Genomic DNA, 19,415 nt, shown 5'->3' on the forward strand with positions numbered 1-19,415 from the left:
GAAGCAAATGGTTAAGCATGGAAACAAACCCAAGCTAAAATTCTACTGCGAATACTCACCTCTCCCTTAGGTCTGTATTGATAACCAAATCATCCTTTCCTTTCAAGTGCATAACAATGGTCAGACCCTCTAGCCCAAAGTTACTATCCGTGTCCTCAATCCCACTGGCGACAGCCTTGGCTGAAGCAGACGACAAGGACTGCCTTTCTGACATCATTTCCCGCAACTGGTGCACCTCGGTACTGAGCGCTAGGTATCGGGCCTTCCAGATGCACTCGTGATTGTCATCGTAGTAGGCGTCGTTTATCTCGTTGCTCACCGTTGGCCCCTCGTTCAACGTGTGATGCTGCTGCTGTCGATGGATCGCGTCGAGTTGTTCCTCAAATCTGGCTTTTTCGTCACTTTCATTCTCGACTACATCAAGCCGCTGCTCTGGCTCAGCCCTAGGAGTTAACTGTTGCCTGCCACGACCAAGACCAGGATTTAATGCAGCAGGCGTTAGCCGCTCCCTCTCGAGCGTCTGTTCCGAGGTCTGTCGTCCATTCTCGTCCGAAATCTTTTTATAACCGCCCGATGCCTGTTTATTTCGCAGTTCAATGGTCTGCTGGAGTTCTTGGAAGCTCTGGCCCAATGCATAGATTTGCTCCCGTGCCTGTTGGAGACGCTGCTTGCGATCTAACTGGGCGCTCACCAGAGACGGCTCGGCGCCATAGCTCTCGAACGCATCCTTGTCTTTGCCTTCGCCAACGAGTCGAACAGTTGCCTGTGTATCCTGACGACTCCGGACGCTAGTCGAAGGTTCAAGAGAAGTGTCCGGGTAGTCTGAGCCCTTGGACCTTCTCCGCATACTGATGCTGTCTACTTCGCGACGGATTCTGGTTTCAGACGACGCGGGACTATGGCGCTTCCCCAGAAATCTGGGATTGGGATGGGCCTGGAAGGCTGTAGTGAAGCTCTCGACCGTCGAGGGAGCTGTTGTATGGTCATTTCCATTCTGAAGCCACTTCAGAGCAGTTTTACTGTCAACAACAGGAGCGACGTCGGCAGCCTTGACATGCCTATCAACCTTCTCTGCTCGTAACATCTCACTTTCAGGCGTATGGCTTGTTGGTGCTTCCTCCACCCCCAAAAGTGGTTGCTCGTCAACGCTGCAGTACGACTGTGACCTGGAATCCACAGGTACGAACCCCCGCGAGGTCTTTCTGAGCAGTATTTCCCGGGATTGCTCACTGTCCGGTCTCCTGCTAACACCAGGCTCCGCAAGGATGCCACTGTTTCCAGGTGTGTTTTCATCACCAGTACCTTGGATGTATCCCCATTCCTCATGCCGCGGCTTCACTGCCTTTGTGGGTGCCTTGGGATGAATAGGTGATGAAAGTTTGGATCGGATCTCGATAGTTTCGGGAGTGAACGACCAGCGCCCCTCATCGTTATCCTCAACTTTGCGCTTCTCGTCGTGCCTATGCTGGTATTTGCGCAGTGGTTCTGCAAGTGATTCGGCGTCAGTACCATGCCATCTCGACATATGCCGCGACTCGGACGCCGCGACGCGCTCGTTTATATTCGGCGTCGACTCCGCCTGCGCCGATATTCGAGCCATCTTCTGATCGGCCAAGATAAACGGGTTATTGGAAAGGCTGCCGCCAAGCTGTTTGATGGGGTTGAACCAAGGTAAGAAATAAAAGTTTGGCGCTAGGCGTTCACCACCACCCGCCGGCATTTGTGACTTTACACCCTCAGGATTGGCGAGCAAAGACCGTGCTGTAGAGGCATATTCGACAGCAGTGGGTTCGCCGGGTGGCGTCCTGTCGTGGCTTATGTATTCGACGCCGCCTTCCATGGCCGGGTGCGCGTAGTTGTTGGCGACAAAAGCTTTGTGAGTGTCGGCAGCGTCGGTGGGGATCTCGCATAGACAAGTCGGACAAAGTGCGTGGCCGCACGAGTGGCAGAAATTTCGGAAGCATGTGGTGACGCTGCAGATATGGCAGATTCGGGGTCTTGCTGTCGCCATGGGTATCATCTAGGAGCTGCTATGAGGTCGGTCGGTTCCCGTCTGCTAAGCGCAGTAATGTAAAGCCCCAGTATTGATAGAGGAGTTGAAAGTCAAGGTTCTCAAAGTACAGAAGCTGTGGAGGAAGAACTTGTGCCGAGCAATGATTGTTGTCCGGGAATTCGGGAAGCTCGTCAAATACGAGCTGCCGTAGTAGTGATGAGGAGCAGTCTCCCTGCACTGACTTGCGGAAGCTGTTTTGTATAGCATCTCGATTTTACCTTCCCGTTGAGTCCTGCGTCGGTTTTAGGGTAATAGCGACCTGAGAAAGTTAACAGCCTAGAGCTCGAGTTCCTTCCAAATCCATCAAAGACTCTCCCGCGTCAGGATGATCGACGTATTTATGTCCAATATAAGTAAGGTACCTAGCCTTTTTGGTCTGGACATGCGACGCCACGTGTAGCAATTGTAACATTGAAAAGAGCATAATGCCGACATAGAGGAATTATATTGAATAAATTGTGACAAGCAGGTAACAGCGCCATGATCTCCTTGGTTCTGCGGCGATGGTAACGATAACAAACGAGTCTTTTTTGCTATTCGCAGTATGTTACAACGACAATCCGTGGGACGTCTATAAAACCAGTCTATTTGAGGACAGCCTGCAGACTCTCCAGAACCTGTATCGACAAAACGTTAGCACTCAAGCATTCAGGGAAACAAAGTTGGCATGCAGGGCATTTCTTACCTCCAACTCAATCTTAGCCTCAGCAATATCCTGCTCGCTTCCGTTACCGTTCGCAACCTTGGTGGCCTCGGCGATCTGTGCCTTAACGGCCTCGGCGCTGAAGTCCTCAAGAGGGAAACCCTCGGTGGCGTTGATGCTCATGCTGGAGTTGGGCTGGACGATGGCGAATCCTCCGGCAACTGTAGTGGTCATGTCTCGTTAACCGCAGGTTATTTAAATTTAAGTCAAGTATCCTAGCTTGAGGTGTTTCTGTGTCCACATACGGAAGAACTGCTTGCTGCCGCTCTCCTCAACGACCTCAACCAGACCGGGCTTCAGCTGCTCAATTGAGGGAACGTGGTTGGCGAGGACACCCATCTCACCCGACTCGGCGGGGATGTTGACCTGCACGACATCCTGGGACTTGTAGATGGACTGTATCGATGTGTTTGTTGCGTCGATTAGCTTTCAATTATGCGCTACGAGGTTCCGGTGTCCGAGATATTCCGGGGGGAACATTTGTTTAATCGAAATCCAAGACGCGGACGAGTAGCGTTTAATCTTTCATACCTGGTGAGGAAGCGACAAGCTCAGCTTGATCTATTTTGCAATTGACATTGACACGGGTTAGTAAACATTGGTTGAGCTATATACGAATCGTGAAGCAAAAAAATAAAAAAAATACTACAGCTCCCCGAAGCTCTCCGAAGGGTAAAAACACGAACGCACCTTGTCGGCAACGGCCTCAGCGTACCCTCTCCTCTGCAGAGGGACCCGGATGGCGGCCGGGCGGGCCCTGAGGACTGTTCTGGCGACGCGAAGGGAGTTCATGGTTGTGTCGGCGGTCAATTGACTGGCGGGCGTTGTTGCGTCGACTTTGTTTGCAGTCGTGTACCTTATTGCTGGCACGTCGTTGGACCATCGACGAAAGCTTTCGCAATTTGCCGGGCCGAGCGTCAATCTCACCACGTGACTTTGCACGAGCAATGCTGAGGCTCTCTTACTCTGCCAAGCTGAGGCTATCACCTGATATGAGGCGCATACAGTGAGGCTTGGGTATCACAGTGTGGCAGTGCAATTTTTCTTAGGATCTGATGACATAAGAGATCGTCACTGGACCTACCCCGTACTTCCATCTTGCATCTCCGAAGTGTGCGCCTTGACAATATACTGTCCCTGTACCGTAAGCATCTGTGCGGCCGTTTCGTCTGTCCGACTTTTATCCCCCCACAGAGGCAATGCCATCTCATCATAGATGAGCTGGTTACCATGGTTGCAGGATTCCGCCAACAAGGCACACAAACAACCAGAGGGCAAATCAAAGGAGAAGACAGGTCACGAGAAATTTCTGGAGCTGGCGAATCCGGCCGAGCGCTGAGGGCGGCTAGGAATTAAAAAAAAAAAAAAAAAAAAAAAAAAGTAAAAATATCAATAAAAATTAAATAAAGCCAAGGCAGCCCAAAGTCCAAAGTTTTCCCACCAAAACAGACATGCCAAGTAAATAGTCGATCTACTTGTCAATTGACCATCGTCAAGTCAGACAAGTTCATGCACCACCTTGTTTGTGCAGAGGCTTGCATTTCCGCCGGGATCTGTTTAAAGCCAAGGCTGTAGCCGAAGGCGAAACAATAATAAATAAATCGTGTGCCATGTTAAAATATAAAGACTGCAGAAGCAAGTTACACCCGCGACAATCTTGGGGATTTCAGGGTCCATATTTTGAGAATAGAATGCCAGAAATAGGAGTCGTCGCATATCAGACGAATTGACAGCCCTCGCCAAGACCCAACGCCAAGATACACAAAGTCGAGTAAGCTTTTAGTGGCGGCCCTTTCCAGTCTGCCCTCCCTATAATGCCTCAAGACCGTTATGCTTTCGCTCGCTTTTACTACTTATGGCAATCGAAACTTTGACGGGAATACCCTGGCGGGCATATAGTAGAGGGTATGGTATCAAGGTATCACTTTGATGAACATATGATGGATTATCTGGACTTCGAGTGGGGCCAGGAAAAGAAGAACTGGGCTCCTGGTCTGGGGTTGAAACCGTTTGCAAGCGATCGCCAGTATTGTCCTGAAGGGAGTAAAAACTATGCGCTAATTCAAGCCCTGGTTGGCGACGGGGCCACTGACTATTTTTTGCACACTAAAAAGTCCGAAATCTGCCATACATATTGGAATACTACGAAGTACTAGGTATACGCAGTAGTGCGCAGGAAATCCCGAGCAGGTGTGGTGCCAAGGATGTAGTTGACCCTGTCACCCTAGGAATAATCACACCCGCCCCTAAGACTAGACTAGTCAGGTAAATACAGGCTGACCTCCGAATAAATGGCACACTAGCGGTGGAAATAGATCCGTCGACGGTTCTCGGGAACAAAAGTTGCCTGCTGCTGCTAGAACACTAATCAACTACATTCATTGTGCGGTATAATCCGTAGGTAGTAGTGTTAAGGGAGTAAAGTAGACCGTACTGTATCCGCAGACCGCCAATTTGGGAGCCTTGGACCGAGGGTGGCTGGCTAGGCCGGCGTTCAAGGCAGCGCTGATGAGATGAGGTGGCAGTCGATGCTTACTACTGGATACAGCCGATGGATCACCCAAGTCCGACGGTGGGATTGTTGGATTGGAGCTTCTATTTTTTTTTTTTTTTTTTTTTTTTTTTTTTTTTTTTTTTTTTTTTTTTTTTTCTCTCTCACTGCTGCAATGTAACGACTCGCTGCGACCTCCGTTTGCAATATGCAAAACGGTCCGATTGAAAAGAAAAGATATAGCAAAAGAAGTAAAGCTCGGGAAAAAGAACCGATCCAACACAGAACTCCCTGTCTCCGCCTCCGCCTCCACCGTCAAACTGTCATCCTGTCTTCACCGCTCCGATGGGTAGCAACTAAAGTGCCGATATCCCTCCCTATTTTCCTGCTGAACGCCATCGCGCCACTTGTGCCATCCAATCACTATTGTACAAATAACGTGCAAGTGGAAATAGGGTTTCGCAAGACGAGGTCTTTTGACTATTTTTTCTGCATACTACTTTTGTACTGTAGCAGTGCATCGGTGCATGCTCGTTGTCGTTTGTGGTCGATTGTGTACCGTATCTTTGGGTGTTTGATGATTGGATCCTGTCATGACCTCGGAACCACAATTGCGTCTTTTGACCGCATTCCAAAGAAAACCCATCTGGTATTACCCTGCGACCTGAGATACCAAAAGGTAAAAAATACATAGTACTTTGGGGGTGAGCACTAATACTTTATGTGTGCGCCCACTCTCTTGCGTCCGAGGATGCTCTCCGCATTTGCGCCTCCACAATGAAAGGACTCCTCTCCCTAGAAGAAAGCCTCTGCCCTTGCTTTGTATGGACCAAGGAAGTAAGAACGAAACAAGATGCAGCAATTAGAATGCGGGGTTTTCCAAGGTCAGGTCATCGTCAACACGTGTTCCCCTGCGACGATTTGTTGCCGCAGGAAACGTGGGGTGATCTGTAGTATTCTGGGTACCTATTCATCTGCGGATTCCCCCCCTTCTTGAGAGTAGTTTGGCTGCACCTCACCAAACCCCAATGTTGACATTTGACTGCAAGCCGCGTGGCCCCCTTTTCAGACACCTGAGATAGGGACAGGGGCAGAGGATTGGCGCATCTCATCCAGCGGTCACGACGATTTGCAATCTAAGTGTGGGGGGACGGCCAATGGATGACCGAAAGTGAGACTGCCCGTGTAAATGGAGAGGGGGTCCGCCTGGCCAACCAAGGTCGGTTGTTTGTTTTGAAAAGTAGTAGAAGGAGGAAGGAAACCAGCAAGGAGAGAAATAGAAAAGAGACAGTTGCATCTGCATCTACTTTGTCATTTGCAAGTCTCACCATAGAGGGGGCCATGCATACGCGACTAGGCCCAACTCGACAAGTTTGAAGCCATCAAAGCCTTGGAAACAAGGAGCAAATTGCAAACTGCTGCGCGGTGACGGTGCCGATCATGGTCACGCTGCCAGTGCGTGACTAGCAACGGGCGCACCACAAAGAAGCAAGATTGCCTACACTACAGTACCATCCCATTCACAATCAAAACCCCCCACGTAGTACCCGATGATGGACGCTTCGACGAAGTCTTCCAAGGACCTTCTGAGCGTGATTTAGCACAAGCAGCCAGCACGTGTCAACAAAACAGGACCAAACGAATCTGAGGTTGATGGGCTAGCTTCTACATTCTAATCCTGCTGTACTACCGGCAAAGGCGCGGGGCTGTTCCGGAGGAGGTCGACGCTGCGTTAGTGTGTGATGCTGATGGCGCTGCTGAACATTTGTGTGACATGGCACAGCGCCGGTAAGCTATACGGATACACAAAATAAGGTAGGTACTGTAGGTATGATTTACAGCTAGGGAATCAATCTCAATCTGTCGGCTAAAAGGCAAGTAAAGGGTCAAAAAAGCAAGGGCTTCTCTGGGTGCCAAGGTGTATTTTTGCAATGTGGATACAATTATGAGGGTACATCGGAGGGTTTTACGCCAGTCGCGTTCGTTTTTAGATCAGAAACCGGAAGACGGTGCTGCCTGGATCGCTAACGAGTCGTGATGGGGTGTTTGAGTGCCCTGCTGTGGGCGGGATATTCATGCTCGCTAGTAGCACAGCAGTGGAATGGCTTGAAAATTGAAAGCAAAATCCACACAGGAGGGAGCAAAACAAAAGCAAGCTGTGTTGTGCTGCCCCCCCCTTGCCTTTGCCTTGTGAGCAACACAGCTAGCCAGCCACACCCACCTAAATGCAATGGAACCCCACGAATGCAATGCATGTGCTCCATCCTTAGTCGCCGGTACCTCACTTACACTAGTGGTATCTATGCAAACCAAGGTATACGTACCTTACCCAGCCAAATATACCTGCAGTCTCAATTGGCAGGGAGCGTACAAGTGCCTGTGCGTGCATACTTCCAAGCTTCATGTTTGAGACGGAAGGATTAGTGGTAGAGGCAGGCGACTGTGAGTGATGTGCAGGATCTGCAAGCTCTGCAAGCCACCATCGCGCAGTCAACACACCGTCTTCCATATGACTTCCGAGCACCGTTTCGGGCGGCAGCTGTCTGTGTAATGGCTTGGCAAAAACACTATTGAGCATTCGTACGATATACACAAGCCAAACAAGCAATGATTTTTTGTAGTAGACTTCGGTCAAAACGGTCTTGGCAGTTTTTGATTTTTTTTTCTCAATAAGGCAGAAACAAAGAAAGCGGATGGTTTCTGGGCAAATGAGATCATTTACAATTCTCGCTGTCAGTGGCGGCTGAGTAGATGATTCTAAGCGTGGCGTTTCTAATAATCAGTCATCCTCGACCTTTACAGCATACCTGGGTACGTAAGGCATGACGGTAAGCCCAGCGATTGGATATGATCCGGAGGCAAACTATCAGAACATGGCTGAGGCTTTTGTTTTCAACAAACAAGCGGCTGAAGGCAAAATCCTAGCTTTTGTCTTCTTGTGTATGCCCTCCCCCGATTGTCGGATATGACTGGAATCATAGGACCGAATCTTCTGGCTTGCTAGGATGTGGTTACATCTCTTGACCCTTTTGGCCGACGGGCTCCGATTGAAGAAGGGTCCAATCTGATCGAGAATGAGCCATGACTTGACCACAACAAAATTGTGAAAATTTTGTCCGTAAGCGGGTAGAAACGGAGGGTCTCGAACAGTCTTGAAAATTATTGGGCAATTGCTTACGGAGTGATTTATTTCTTGACCGCTGAAATCTCTTCCCTTGACTACGGGGGCCTGGAGAACATTCCAACAAACAGGAGACTGCCAATTTCAAGGCCGAGCTTTTGCTCATTTGCTGGCATCTCCATCTAAACACTAGGCGGCTGTCGGACAATGGATGCAGATGGTTGGGAATCCCTCTCGCAAGTCCGGCTTGGCTTGCATCGCTGGAACCTCGGAACCCGATCCCCTTGAGATTTGTTGTCGGGAACGTTGGATGGGGCTCGAGTTTTCCATGGTGTGGCCTGTGCACTCTTCCCACTGCTTTTCTCCCAGTACCCAGCAAGCCTGAAGCGAAATTGAGAAGCTCCAGTGGGACGAGAGTCTGTTTTTTTTTTTTTTTTTTTTTTTTTTTGCGCTGTCTCCATCCATCCATCCAATCATGCCTGAGGCCATGACTGAGTGTGACTTGACTTTCCACCGTTTCCGAACCCACCGTTTTAGCGCCCGCGTCAGCCCGTCTAATTGAACGCTGTTCAGTACTACCGTAATACTAAATTGCGTCGTTCCATCTTACCAGCTGGTCACCACATGCATCTCCGCTGGTTCCGTTTTGCGGCAAAAAAGACGGGATTTTTCTTGGCTGTCTTTACAGATTAATACCTACCGCCAACAGGTATCAGCTAGAAACATCTACCTACCTACCTGAGGTGCCTTACAAGGTGCTCAATCCATAAATCAAGGTTGCGTTCCAGTCCGCCACCTTCTACTTGATTTCCTCAATTCTCTTTCAAGCTTCGACTTTTGAGATATATTTGCTTGAAACACTTCTACAGTACCCTATTTTCTATTCATATCCGTGCGACAATTTGGATCGCCGTTTCCAAGCATTCAAGGCCTGCGCCCCCATCTGCTTATCCGCTTTTAGTAGCGACGTCACTTTGCAAGTAACAGGGGACAGGGTCCTAAGCGGCAAAAAAAAGCCTCCACTAGTAAAGTAGGACAGGGACCACCCGACCCAGCCAGGGGGACGGAGGGGCAACCCACCACTTTGCTTGACGGTCGACGGACTCTGCAACCGTCGTTTTCGCCTGAACCACTAAATAACTCCTGCGACGCGCACAACCTTCACACCCTCCATTGCTTCCAGATTTCTTCGACCCTATCCTATAATTTACCCACACTGCCAAAAACCATCCCTTCCTCCAATTCACTTCGCCTCATAAAATAAGCCCAACACCATACTGCCAAGCCATAGCACGGCCGACAATTTTTTGTGTTCTCTGGTATCACCAGAGTCTTACTACTCTCTCAAATCCTTTAATCCCTTCGCCTCGACGATTCTCTTGCCCTTGAATATGTCTCTCCAGTTATAGTGACACGGTCCGTTTTGGACACCAACACCAAGCACTGTTGCACTCAGTATAGCTTGTTGACATCAACATTGCCGACCAACTGCACACAAGTTCTCACTGCCTGTGTAACCCTCAGCTCATCATACTCTCAGTGTTTCAATATCATATACGACATCGCCGCCACAAACATCCTTCAGAAACTCTACATCACCAGCAACAATCTTCAAAACATAATTTACTTTTCAACCTAAGCTCAAGCCTACAAGACCCAGTTCACCATGTTGAGCCACAGGATACACGACAAGGCCACGTCGAATGTTCTTGCGTGGAGCGCGCACGCCTCCAACGAGATCGTCAGTGAAGACGAGGCCGCTCCTGACGCAGACGAGCCCGACTTAAAGCCCCTCGGCATGTCTCCCGCAACCAAGAAGTTCCAGAAGTCGGCAGTAACCAAGGTACCCGAGAGCGCCTCGCTCCTCACCAAGGCTCTCCAAAGCCCTTCCGAGGACGACTCGTATGACAACTACTCACCCATCAAGCCCTCAAGAAGACGACGATCTTTCGCTAGCACCATCAGCATCGCCTCCACTGCCGAATACACCTGCGACACTGGCTTGACCACCCCCGCCAGGACCAGCTCCCCCAGCCCTCGCCTTCCCCAGAAGGAGGTGTTTGAGTCTACAGCTCAGGCCCCCCGTAAGGAGGAGAAGAAGAGGTGCATTTCCTTTGCTTGCGCCGCTCCCCGACCTGCGCCTGTCATCGCTGCGCCTGCTCCCAAGCCCGTTACTGCAGAAGTGCCCCAGAAGAAGTCGAGCATCCGGTTCGCCTGTAACTCTCGCCCTACTACCGAACAGACTAAGCCTGTCCGGAACACGCCACCACCAGCGACCTTGTCGACGCCGCCTACAATCAAGAAATACCGCTCACCTTCAGCAAACTCGCGCTCTGCCCGCTCCGTCACTCCCAAGCGCTCATCAAACAGTCCTGTGGCCACTCGCAAGGGTTGGTTTACTGCTGATTCTAAGGACCTGCAAGCCGAGGGCTCTCGCTTTCATGAGTTTGCCAGTGACGAGGTTCAAGATGATGACTGGATCAGACAAGATGAGACGACTTCAAGGCGTAAGCTGACGATTGACGACATTTTGGTCAAGGAGTTGGCAATTCGCAAGCTGGGCAAGGAGGCTGAGGAGGAGGCCGAACAGGAGGAGGCGGAGGACGATGCCAACGATGATGAAGCCGCAGATGACTTGGAAGACGAGGATGCCGATGACGATGAAGAGGACGAGGATGAGGAAGATTTGGATCTTGACGACGAAGAGTCTGCATATGGCTCAGAGCCCGAATCCGAAGGTTACCGTACCGATGAAGAAGTCGGGTTTGCCGATTCGGACGACGAAGACGATGAGTTGGTTCTGTGGTGGCCCGGTACTTCCAGTGGCTCCAAGACCGCCATCGCTTCGCTCTCGCGTCGGATGTCGATTGGCCAATCCCTTGGTAACATGTCAGACTCATCAGCCTTCTCCCCCGGGTGCACTCTGCAGAACCGTATCAGGATCCCTCGCTCTTCTCCACGCACCACCCGACGGCCTGGTACTCCTGAGCTTCCCGACAGCACCGACTTTGTTTGCGGTACTCTTGACGAGGACCGGCCTCTTGAGGACGAGTACATGTCATGCATAGCAGCCAAGAGGCAAGAGAAGCTCAGACTTATTCCTCAGGATTTCGACCCTAGCTTTCCGACATCAGACCCCGAGGATGACGATGACGACGAGGCTTTCAAGCCACTCCACCGCATCAGTGATGAACATGTGTGGCTTCATGGCGAGCTGGAGGATCTGGACCACGAGGGCGACGAACGCCACGACCGTTCCAAGAAGAAGGTCACCTCTCCCAGGCGGATGCATTCTCCTCCTCCCAGGGCCCGCGGCAGGTCTCCGCCGCCTCGTCGTCTCTTCGATAGGCAATCGCCTCCCCGCCGCATGCGATCCCCACCGCCACCCATGGCGAGTGCATCGCCTCAAGGCTCGCCCATTGGAGGACAAGGACTCGTTTTCAAGTCACTTGCTTTCCGCCCTGGGTTGACTCATACCAAGTCCCTTCCTCGGGCTCCTGCTATTTTTACCCACCTCAAAACTCAACATCAGCACGCTCAGCAGCGCAAGAAGTCAACCACTTCGCACAAGGATAAGCGTCATGTTCGTGGTGCCATTGACATTGTCAAGGGCCTCGAGCAGCGCCGTCAGCGTCGTCGGGAAAAGCTTTCGCGCCAGCAGTGCAATCGCGCCAGGAAGGGTCTCGCCCAAGAGAAACGTCCCGCTCCTGGCAAAGGCGCCGAGCGCATGCGGGAGCTTGGACTGCTTATGGCAGGCAAGATCGGCCCGGGCAATTATGTCCTGTCCGTTTAAGCAATCTATGATATATTTTATTTGTTCTTTTCCTTTGTTTTGCAGGCTACAATACATCTGCATCATACGGGGTCGGAGGGTTATAGCGTATTTTATTTGGCGTTTATTCTTTTTCTTTTTTCAAAGCATCGATCTCACCGTCTAGATCTTTTACATCATTCGCTTCTTCGGTATATTTATCACAGCCTTGTCTTTCTTTTTATTCATTTTACTGTATATACCCAGACTTTGTTTCTTCCATATTTTTCCTTCGTTTACTTCTTGGAACCAAAGCGTGTGCGGTCTTTTTTTTGTAGAAAGGGACGGCTTCTTTTTTACAAATCGGTACGGTCATATCACGCATTGTTACGAAACGGGATACCCAAGCCAGAGGGAGGCTCAGCATCAGCATAGCAACATTTCGGAGCACTTTTTTTTTTTTTTTCTCATTATGCATTTGGGATGGGTGGAGATTTTTCATTTGTTTTTCTAGGATATCATGGCGGGCGAAAAGGAGGTCATCATAACGGTTGGGAGGATTTGGTAGCAATGTCCGAAACGGACTTTAACATTCAATGCTACATCATTCAATGTTCACTAAACAATCTGCCATATGATATCATGCTTGGATGCCCAACACTCGTCCCTGCATACTGACGTCTGCAAATTTGCAGGAGAATTACATTTGCCAAGAGTCCAAGAGTGCAGAACGTGGCTTGAACGACGCGTAATGGCTTGAGCTTAATCATTATGGGCGATTGCCTATGCATAGCCAGGAACCCTAGTCGGATCTCGGCGAATAATCGAACATGAGCCTGGAAGACTTCCACCGTTTCAACCCATTTTACGTATTATGTGAATTAATCGTTATGGGTGCTCGTCCGAAAGGTCGACGAACCAAGACAGAACTTGAGACGACTTGGACGGTTTAAAAAGAAGGAGGAAGAGGACAGAAGAACAAAAAAAAAAAAAAAAAAACCCCGTCGCGCCCAAAAAGTTTGTAGGTACAGAGAGTACTGAGACACTGAAGCATCAGTCAGGCCCAAAGTCACGAGCATGCGGCTACAGGTTCGCCGAGGACGGCGTTAGGTTGAGCAGGAAAAGGCTTGCCAAGAAAACTTGTTGCTGTGTCACATTCTGTGTGGCACCCTCCGCGGGAAGGATAACAGGCCGAGGTGACGGAGGGATAAACACGTGTTGGTTTAGGTTGTTCCTACCCGTGGTAATTATTTTGAGTTTTTTTTTTTTTTTTTTTTTTTCAATTCGATATTTAAAATTTCCCCCCTTTTTTTTCCGTCCTTACCCGTGCAATGGAACAACTTCGGGATCGTCTTGGGTGCCTGTGGGACTACTTTGCTCTAGCCCGAGGAATCCCAGAAATCCCACTGTTTGGTTGGATTTTGTTGACGACATTGAAGTCGCACGATTCCTTGTTTAACTTTTTTTTTAGTTGCACCAAACCCCCTTGTCGCTAGAGAGCAAAAGTTGTTCGTCAGCCAATGTTGAGAAACGGAGCATCCTTGATGTCACTTGCTGCTGCCAGACACACGACGCGTGCCAGCAGTGCCCCGCCAATACATCTCGGGGCCGCGGATATGGCGACGACTGCGGCTCAAGCTGCCCGTACAAGGCGACTTGGTGGGTTTTGTTCTTTTATGTTTCTTTCTTTTTTTGGATGGATTTTTTTTATACATTTCTTTCTACTCATATGTGACGCATTCGAATAAAAGAAAAAAGAAAAGCAAAGCTAATATATTGATTACATTTCTGAACATAGAGAATCCAGTGCTCTTGTTAGTCTCTGTGATGTGCATCAAGTGACTCTGAAGCTATGTCAAAGTCACAAGCCGATAATAGGCTGATGCTAACGGAGGGAATTCATGTCATGAAATAAAAAGTGTTTGTGATATGCAGGACAAGTTCCGAAATGCCATTTGGGAATTTGACAAGATGTGAGTGGTTTTTTTTTTTTTTTTTTTTTTTTTTTTTTTTTTTTTTTTTTTCATATCCATGTATCGTCACATAGAAAGGTAAAAATGGTGGCTCAAAATCAGAAAAACCAACCTGTTTTTAAAACCCTTATAAAGCGTCCTCACGAGCCAAAAGGTCATCCGGGCCGCGCACCTGCTCTCCATCCCCATCTACGCGACGACGCAGAACCGGGCCAAGCTCGGGCCGACGGTACCGGAGCTGGACGAGCTCCTGACGGCGGCAGGTCCGCTGGTCCGGGAGCACTCGGACAAGACGAAATTCTCCATGTGGACGCCTTCGGTGCAGCGAACGCTGGCGGCGCGCGACCTCACCGGCACCACCTCAGGCAAGGTCACGGTGGCGCTGGTCGGGATCGAGAGCCACATCTGCGTGACGCAGACGGCGCTCGACCTCCTCCGCGCCGGGCACGGCGTCTACGTTCTCGCTGACGGCGTCAGCAGCTGCAACAGCGAGGAGGTGCCGCTCGCCCTGGCCAGGCTGAGGGCGGAGGGCGCCGTGGTCACCAGCAGCGAGTCCTGGCTGTACGAGGTCATGGGCGACGCCGAGATTCCAGAGTTTAGGAGCATCGTGGGCCTGGTCAAGAAGACTAGCGCGGATACCGCTGCGGTTTTGCAGGCATTGAGACCGGCCAGGATTTGAATTGGGGGGACGGATGGGGGTGGTTCGGGACTTATCTTGTGGTATCTTTGATTTTAGGTGCGTATGTGTTGTATGAAAGAAAACAGAGGTTGTCAAACAAAAAGCCAAACAAAGGGATTTTTTTTTCACCATGCTTAGACTGGAGATCTGACCTGCATTGTCTACTAACTCGTTATTGCGGTTTGTATGTTCCGCCCGCTTCTTTGTCTATGCTCTTTGTGGCCATGACCATGGCCCATTGTTTGTGGAATGGGCAACTTCTAGAGGACTCAGGATGTATAAGGGTAGACGTGGCTCGAATTATGCTCTCGGCAGTTCTTTCCATGTCCTTTTCCCTCCTTTGACTCCAAGTTTGACCTGGAGTCAAACTTTTTGCACGGCGCCCTTTCAGCTCTCTTGGTACACTTTGAGGCATTCAGTAAACCTCAACGCCAGGTAGTGATCCCCTTTTTTTCCTTCTATCCTCAAGTGCCACAGGAAATAGGAAACAAGACGTAATGGCCCGTTCGTTGCGGCACAAACAATGGAGCGAAGAAGACATCGAGCTAATCTACCTCAACAGGCGACTCCGTGACTGCAAGAGCGGCGGCGGCGGCGGTTGTAACATCATCTGCGAAGGTTGCATCGCCCAGATCCTCGGCCTCTGGTACGCCTATCAGAAAAGCCGCCTGCCCGCGTCCGAGGTTGTCAGGATGTTGACCCCGGAGCGGTTGGCGGAGCTGAGGCACACACATGCTGCCGAGATGGCTGCCGTAGAGAGAGAGACTCTGGAAGCTATGGGCGGTCACGACCCGCCGTCGCTTGATAGTCATCTCCTCCGGCTTTGGATGGAGATTTTGCCCAATCACGACGATGAGCGGAGTCTGCTCCGCGCAAAACTCATGTTCGTTATGAGGGGGAGCAAGTACGGACTCTACGACCTGGTTGATGGGCCCGCTTTGAAGGAATGGGTGCAGGCGATGGAGCAGCTCCAGAAACGCCGCGTGCACGAACAGGAGCAGCTTGAGGCCTTGCAACGCAGGAGGAGTAATAGGAGTGGAACTAGTGGCAGCAGTAGCAATAGCAGAAGCAAAAAGACATGGTCGTTCTGCCGCTGCCGGTACGAAGACATGGCCTCGGCGACGGCGCGCGGCTTCTGGGTCTTTATCAAACCGCGCCTCCACGTTTCCATCGGCAACACGATCGAGAGCCACTACTTTGCCAACAACAACGCGCACCCCGTCTGCGCAGCCGACGTCTACATCACCATGGCCTATCCACCCCTGCAGGCGGACTTGGAGAAGATGGCGAGGACCCACCGGGCCGAGCTGGCAGTGCGGGATAGATTGTCAATGGAGATGCGACTGGTCGAGGAGGCGTTCCGCGGGCTGGGCCGGAGTAACGGTTCTGGACCGATCGTCGAGAGGAGTGCGACTGGCAGCGGGCGAGGTGGCACCACTACCCGTGACAAGACCTACATGTCCGCAGAAGACGCCGAGAGGGAGGCTGTCCGGGTGGCGTATGAGAGGGAAAGTTGTAGCATGGGGCCGCTTGCTCGTGCGTACACGGCAAGGCAGGCTGCGAGAGACGCATTTGCCAAGTCTTGTGGGCGCGGGAAATGCTTATGAGGTGTTGGGTTCCTCTTACTAGCAGACTTTGATTTCTTTTATACGCGTTGAAGGCATTAAAAAAAAAGGATGCATATTGGTCCGAATTTTTACATGCTTCATCACTAATAAACAAGCAATATGATATTCAAACTATTTACCCAAATGTGCCACCTACCCTGCACCGAATGACGATTTACACCCCCTCTCCTCACTTAGCTCGGCCCTCGGCCCCTGAAAGTCCGGCGAAGCTACACTGGGCAAGCCGTTACCGCATTAATTAATACATGCGTAGCTATGAAACTATAGTCTATCAAACTCACAGGTAAAAATTACTTTTTAGAATATGTTTCGTGTAAACCTGATATTTATCTTGAAACAGAATTAACTTTCATCAAGGACCCCCCCGCCCACCAGGCGGCCCCCGACATCACCATGTCGGCTCTTGCCCGTGCTGCCGCAGCTCGGCAATGTCTACTACCACCATCAGCCTCCCTCCTCATCTTCCCCACCCAGCACCGCCCACTACACAGCAGCAGCACATCACACCCACCCCGGTCCCGGACCGCCTATTCGCAGACGACCTCCAACCTGCTGATTGGCGCCCACACCCGCGTCCTCTACCAGGGCTTCACGGGCCGGCAGGCCACCGCCAACGCCGCCGCCTCCATCGCGTGGGGCACCAAGGTCGTCGGCGGCGTGTCCCCCGGCCGGTCCGGCACGCACCAGACGCTGGGCCTGCCGGTGTTTGGCAGCGTGCGCGAGGCGGCCGCGGCGCTGCGGCCCGACGCCACGGCCATCTTTGTCGCGGCGGACCAGACGGCGGCGGCGATCGAGGAGGCCGTCGAGGCAGAGGTCGGCCTGGTCGTCGCGGTCGCCGAGCACGTGCCGCTGCGGGACATGCTCCGCGTGCACGACGTCCTGCGCACCCAGAGCAGGACCCGGCTGGTCGGCGCCAACTCGCCCGGGATCGTGGCGCCGCGCGGCAGGTGCAGGGTCGGGTTCCAGCCGCTCGGCGTCTTTAGTCCCGGCAAGGTCGGCATCGCGGCAAAGTCGGGCACGCTGAGCTACGAGGTCGCGGCCAGCACGACGAGGGCCGGCCTCGGGCAGAGCTTGTGCGTCGGCGTCGGCGGGGACGTGCTGGCCGGTACGGACATGTGCGAGGCCCTGTCGGTGCTGCTGGTGGATCATGCAACCGAAGCTGTTGCCCTGGTCGGGGAGCTTGGTGGTGTGGGTGAGTTGGAGGCTGCTCGGCTGATTGGGGAGTATAGGAGGAGTGGTGGACAAAAGTAGGTTCTCCCCCCCATTTTTTGCCATTGTGACTTTTACTTTGTGTTTGATGATGACCGAACTAGGTGTGTAAGTGAGTGGATAACACTTTTGGTGAGCCTTGCTAACTTCCCTGGGGTAGACCTATCGTGGCCTTGCTGGCAGGATTAGGCGTGGAGAGCGAGAGAGTCATTGGTCATGCCGGCGCGTTCTGGGAAAGGAGCGAGGAGTTGGCGAGAACTAAGCAGAGGGCGCTGGAGGAAGTCGGCGTCAGTTTGGTGACGCACCCTTCAGAGATGGGAGAGGTCATCAAAAGACAACTTCGAGACAACTCGAAACATGTGCCTGAAGAAGATCAAAAGCTACGGAGCGAGTTTCTCTGGACAGGGTTTGATGCTGGTAAAGGTGCCATAGTTCAGGGGCAAATTGACCCTGCCATGGTCAAGGACAGGTTTGAAAATAACCTGCAGAGGCATGGTATATCATATCAATGGGATGCGTCGGCGTTGTGCTACAGAATCACCATCGAAGTTGATCGATCAGATAGACGCCTCGTGATCATGGTCGAGAAGCCGGGCTTGCGCACAAGACCGGTTGGGGTCCGAAACAGCTCCGGCAAGGATGACGACGGCGCTGTGGCTCTGCTCACCAAGGAGCTTGGAGACTTGAGGCCCAGCTCAAGTCAGAAAGGAGACTCCCTGGCACCTATTCCGGCACAGGATACCACACAACGGCTTGTGAGGGCCATGACGGGATTGATGCACGATCCTTTCTTGAACGCCTTTGGAATCACGATTCACATCGACCAACATGTCCTAAACAATGACGGAAAGCTGTTGGTGCGTGGTTACAACCTAAAGCCGATCCCCTTGGTGCCCGCTGCGCCCAACTCGAGATGCCAGATCAAGGACCCCGTCGAGGCCGAGGCGGCCACGCACGGGATAACACACTTTTCCCTCCCGACGCAACCCCGCCAGAAGAGGTGCATTGGAGTGCTGAGCAACGGCGCGGGCCTGGCCATGAACATGATTGACGCGCTCCACGCCGAGCTGGGAAGGAGGAGAGTCGCGGGTCGGGTTGAAGGCGTGGAAGAGGAGGAGGTTGCTGTGGCCAACTTTCTGGACACTGGCGGCAAGGCGACGAGCGAAACCATAAGCCGGTGCTTGGGCTGGATCCTGCGAGACGAGCGGGTCAGGGTGGTTTTTGTCAACATATTCGGTGGCATAATCAGGGGCGATGTCATTGCCGAGGGGCTTATCATGGCATTGAAGGAGATGCGTGAAGAGGGAGCCGTGGGTCAAGGTGTTGGTAGAGCGACCGTGCCTCTGGTTGTGAGGATCAGGGGCACGCGAGAGAAGGAAGGACAGGCCTTGCTTGCTGAGAGTGGACTGGATGGGGTTCATGTGTTTGATGACTTTCACAAGGCGGCTGACATGGCTGTCGAGTTGGCTACGTTGGCAAGAATAGAGGACCCCAAGCTATAAGCGTAGACGAGCGTGTGGTACTGGAGCACAAGAGACTTGTGCCCTGCCTAATACTAAGAAATAAAACAAGCTACATCGTTGATGGTCGAGTTCGATCAGGTTAATGTCCTAAGTACGATTCAAGGGGACTTGAACTTTTACAGAAATTCCTTTCTGAAAAAGTACTTCGCTCAGAGTTTCAAAAATTTGTATGAGTCCATGAGGACTGTTTTACACTTCGTATATCCCAAAATCACTAGAAATAGTAACGATCAAGGTACAAAACGTGAGTACAACAGTCTTTTCTAAACCTAATATGCGAGTAG

At 51.5% G+C, this 19,415-nt stretch overlaps 5 protein-coding genes across 5 annotated transcripts; 3 read left to right on the top strand and 2 right to left on the bottom strand.

Moving 5' to 3' along the window:
- Positions 1 to 55: 55 nt before the first annotated feature.
- Positions 56 to 2,011, bottom strand: PgNI_03132 (uncharacterized protein; the record flags this gene model as incomplete). Its single annotated transcript, XM_031123187.1, has 1 exon — positions 56 to 2,011. One exon carries the CDS (start codon positions 2,009 to 2,011, stop codon positions 56 to 58), a length of 1,956 nt encoding a protein of 651 aa, XP_030984052.1.
- Positions 2,012 to 2,479: 468 nt separating this feature from the next.
- On the bottom strand, positions 2,480 to 4,073 carry PgNI_03133 (uncharacterized protein). Its single transcript, XM_031123188.1, has 6 exons — positions 3,841 to 4,073; positions 3,447 to 3,743; positions 3,288 to 3,317; positions 3,002 to 3,152; positions 2,739 to 2,917; positions 2,480 to 2,670 (listed from the first exon to the last, which is right to left on the bottom strand). The coding sequence occupies exons 2-6, from the start codon at positions 3,546 to 3,548 to the stop codon at positions 2,638 to 2,640; spliced, it is 495 nt and encodes a 164-aa protein (XP_030984053.1). The 5' UTR covers positions 3,549 to 3,743; positions 3,841 to 4,073; the 3' UTR covers positions 2,480 to 2,637.
- Positions 4,074 to 10,034: 5,961 nt separating this feature from the next.
- PgNI_03134 (uncharacterized protein) lies at positions 10,035 to 12,161 on the top strand (the record flags this gene model as incomplete). The annotated part of the gene is made up of 1 exon (XM_031123189.1): positions 10,035 to 12,161. One exon carries the CDS (start codon positions 10,035 to 10,037, stop codon positions 12,159 to 12,161), a length of 2,127 nt encoding a protein of 708 aa, XP_030984050.1.
- Positions 12,162 to 13,429: 1,268 nt separating this feature from the next.
- Positions 13,430 to 14,904, top strand: PgNI_03135 (uncharacterized protein). The gene is made up of 4 exons (XM_031123190.1): positions 13,430 to 13,778; positions 13,918 to 13,933; positions 14,039 to 14,092; positions 14,228 to 14,904. Exons 1-4 carry the CDS (start codon positions 13,640 to 13,642, stop codon positions 14,769 to 14,771), a joined length of 753 nt encoding a protein of 250 aa, XP_030984051.1. The 5' UTR covers positions 13,430 to 13,639; the 3' UTR covers positions 14,772 to 14,904.
- Positions 14,905 to 15,268: 364 nt separating this feature from the next.
- On the top strand, positions 15,269 to 19,200 carry PgNI_03136 (uncharacterized protein; the record flags this gene model as incomplete). Its single annotated transcript, XM_031123191.1, has 3 exons — positions 15,269 to 16,307; positions 16,740 to 17,646; positions 17,769 to 19,200. 3 exons carry the CDS (start codon positions 15,269 to 15,271, stop codon positions 19,108 to 19,110), a joined length of 3,288 nt encoding a protein of 1,095 aa, XP_030984048.1. The 3' UTR covers positions 19,111 to 19,200.
- Positions 19,201 to 19,415: the final 215 nt, after the last annotated feature.

Source organism: Pyricularia grisea, assembly GCF_004355905.1.
Source record: "Pyricularia grisea strain NI907 chromosome Unknown Pyricularia_grisea_NI907_Scaffold_2, whole genome shotgun sequence".
In the NCBI taxonomy this organism is placed as follows: Eukaryota; Fungi; Ascomycota; class Sordariomycetes; order Magnaporthales; family Pyriculariaceae; genus Pyricularia; species Pyricularia grisea.

What these genes read in the sequence shown, in the direction of transcription:
- PgNI_03133 (XM_031123188.1), bottom strand. Translation starts at nt 3,548, where the DNA reads ATGAACTCCCTTCGCGTCGCCAGAACAGTCCTCAGGGCCCGCCCGGCC. An exon ending in CGGCAGCAAGCAGTTCTTCC is followed by an intron (nt 2,918 to 3,001) that starts GTATGTGGACAC and finishes TGACCACTACAG; the next exon opens with TTGCCGGAGGATTCGCCATC. An exon ending in AGGCTAAGATTGAGTTGGAG is followed by an intron (nt 2,671 to 2,738) that starts GTAAGAAATGCC and finishes TTGTCGATACAG; the next exon opens with GTTCTGGAGAGTCTGCAGGC.
- PgNI_03135 (XM_031123190.1), top strand. Translation starts at nt 13,640, where the DNA reads ATGTTGAGAAACGGAGCATCCTTGATGTCACTTGCTGCTGCCAGACAC. An exon ending in ATTTGGGAATTTGACAAGAT is followed by an intron (nt 14,093 to 14,227) that starts GTGAGTGGTTTT and finishes ACCCTTATAAAG; the next exon opens with CGTCCTCACGAGCCAAAAGG.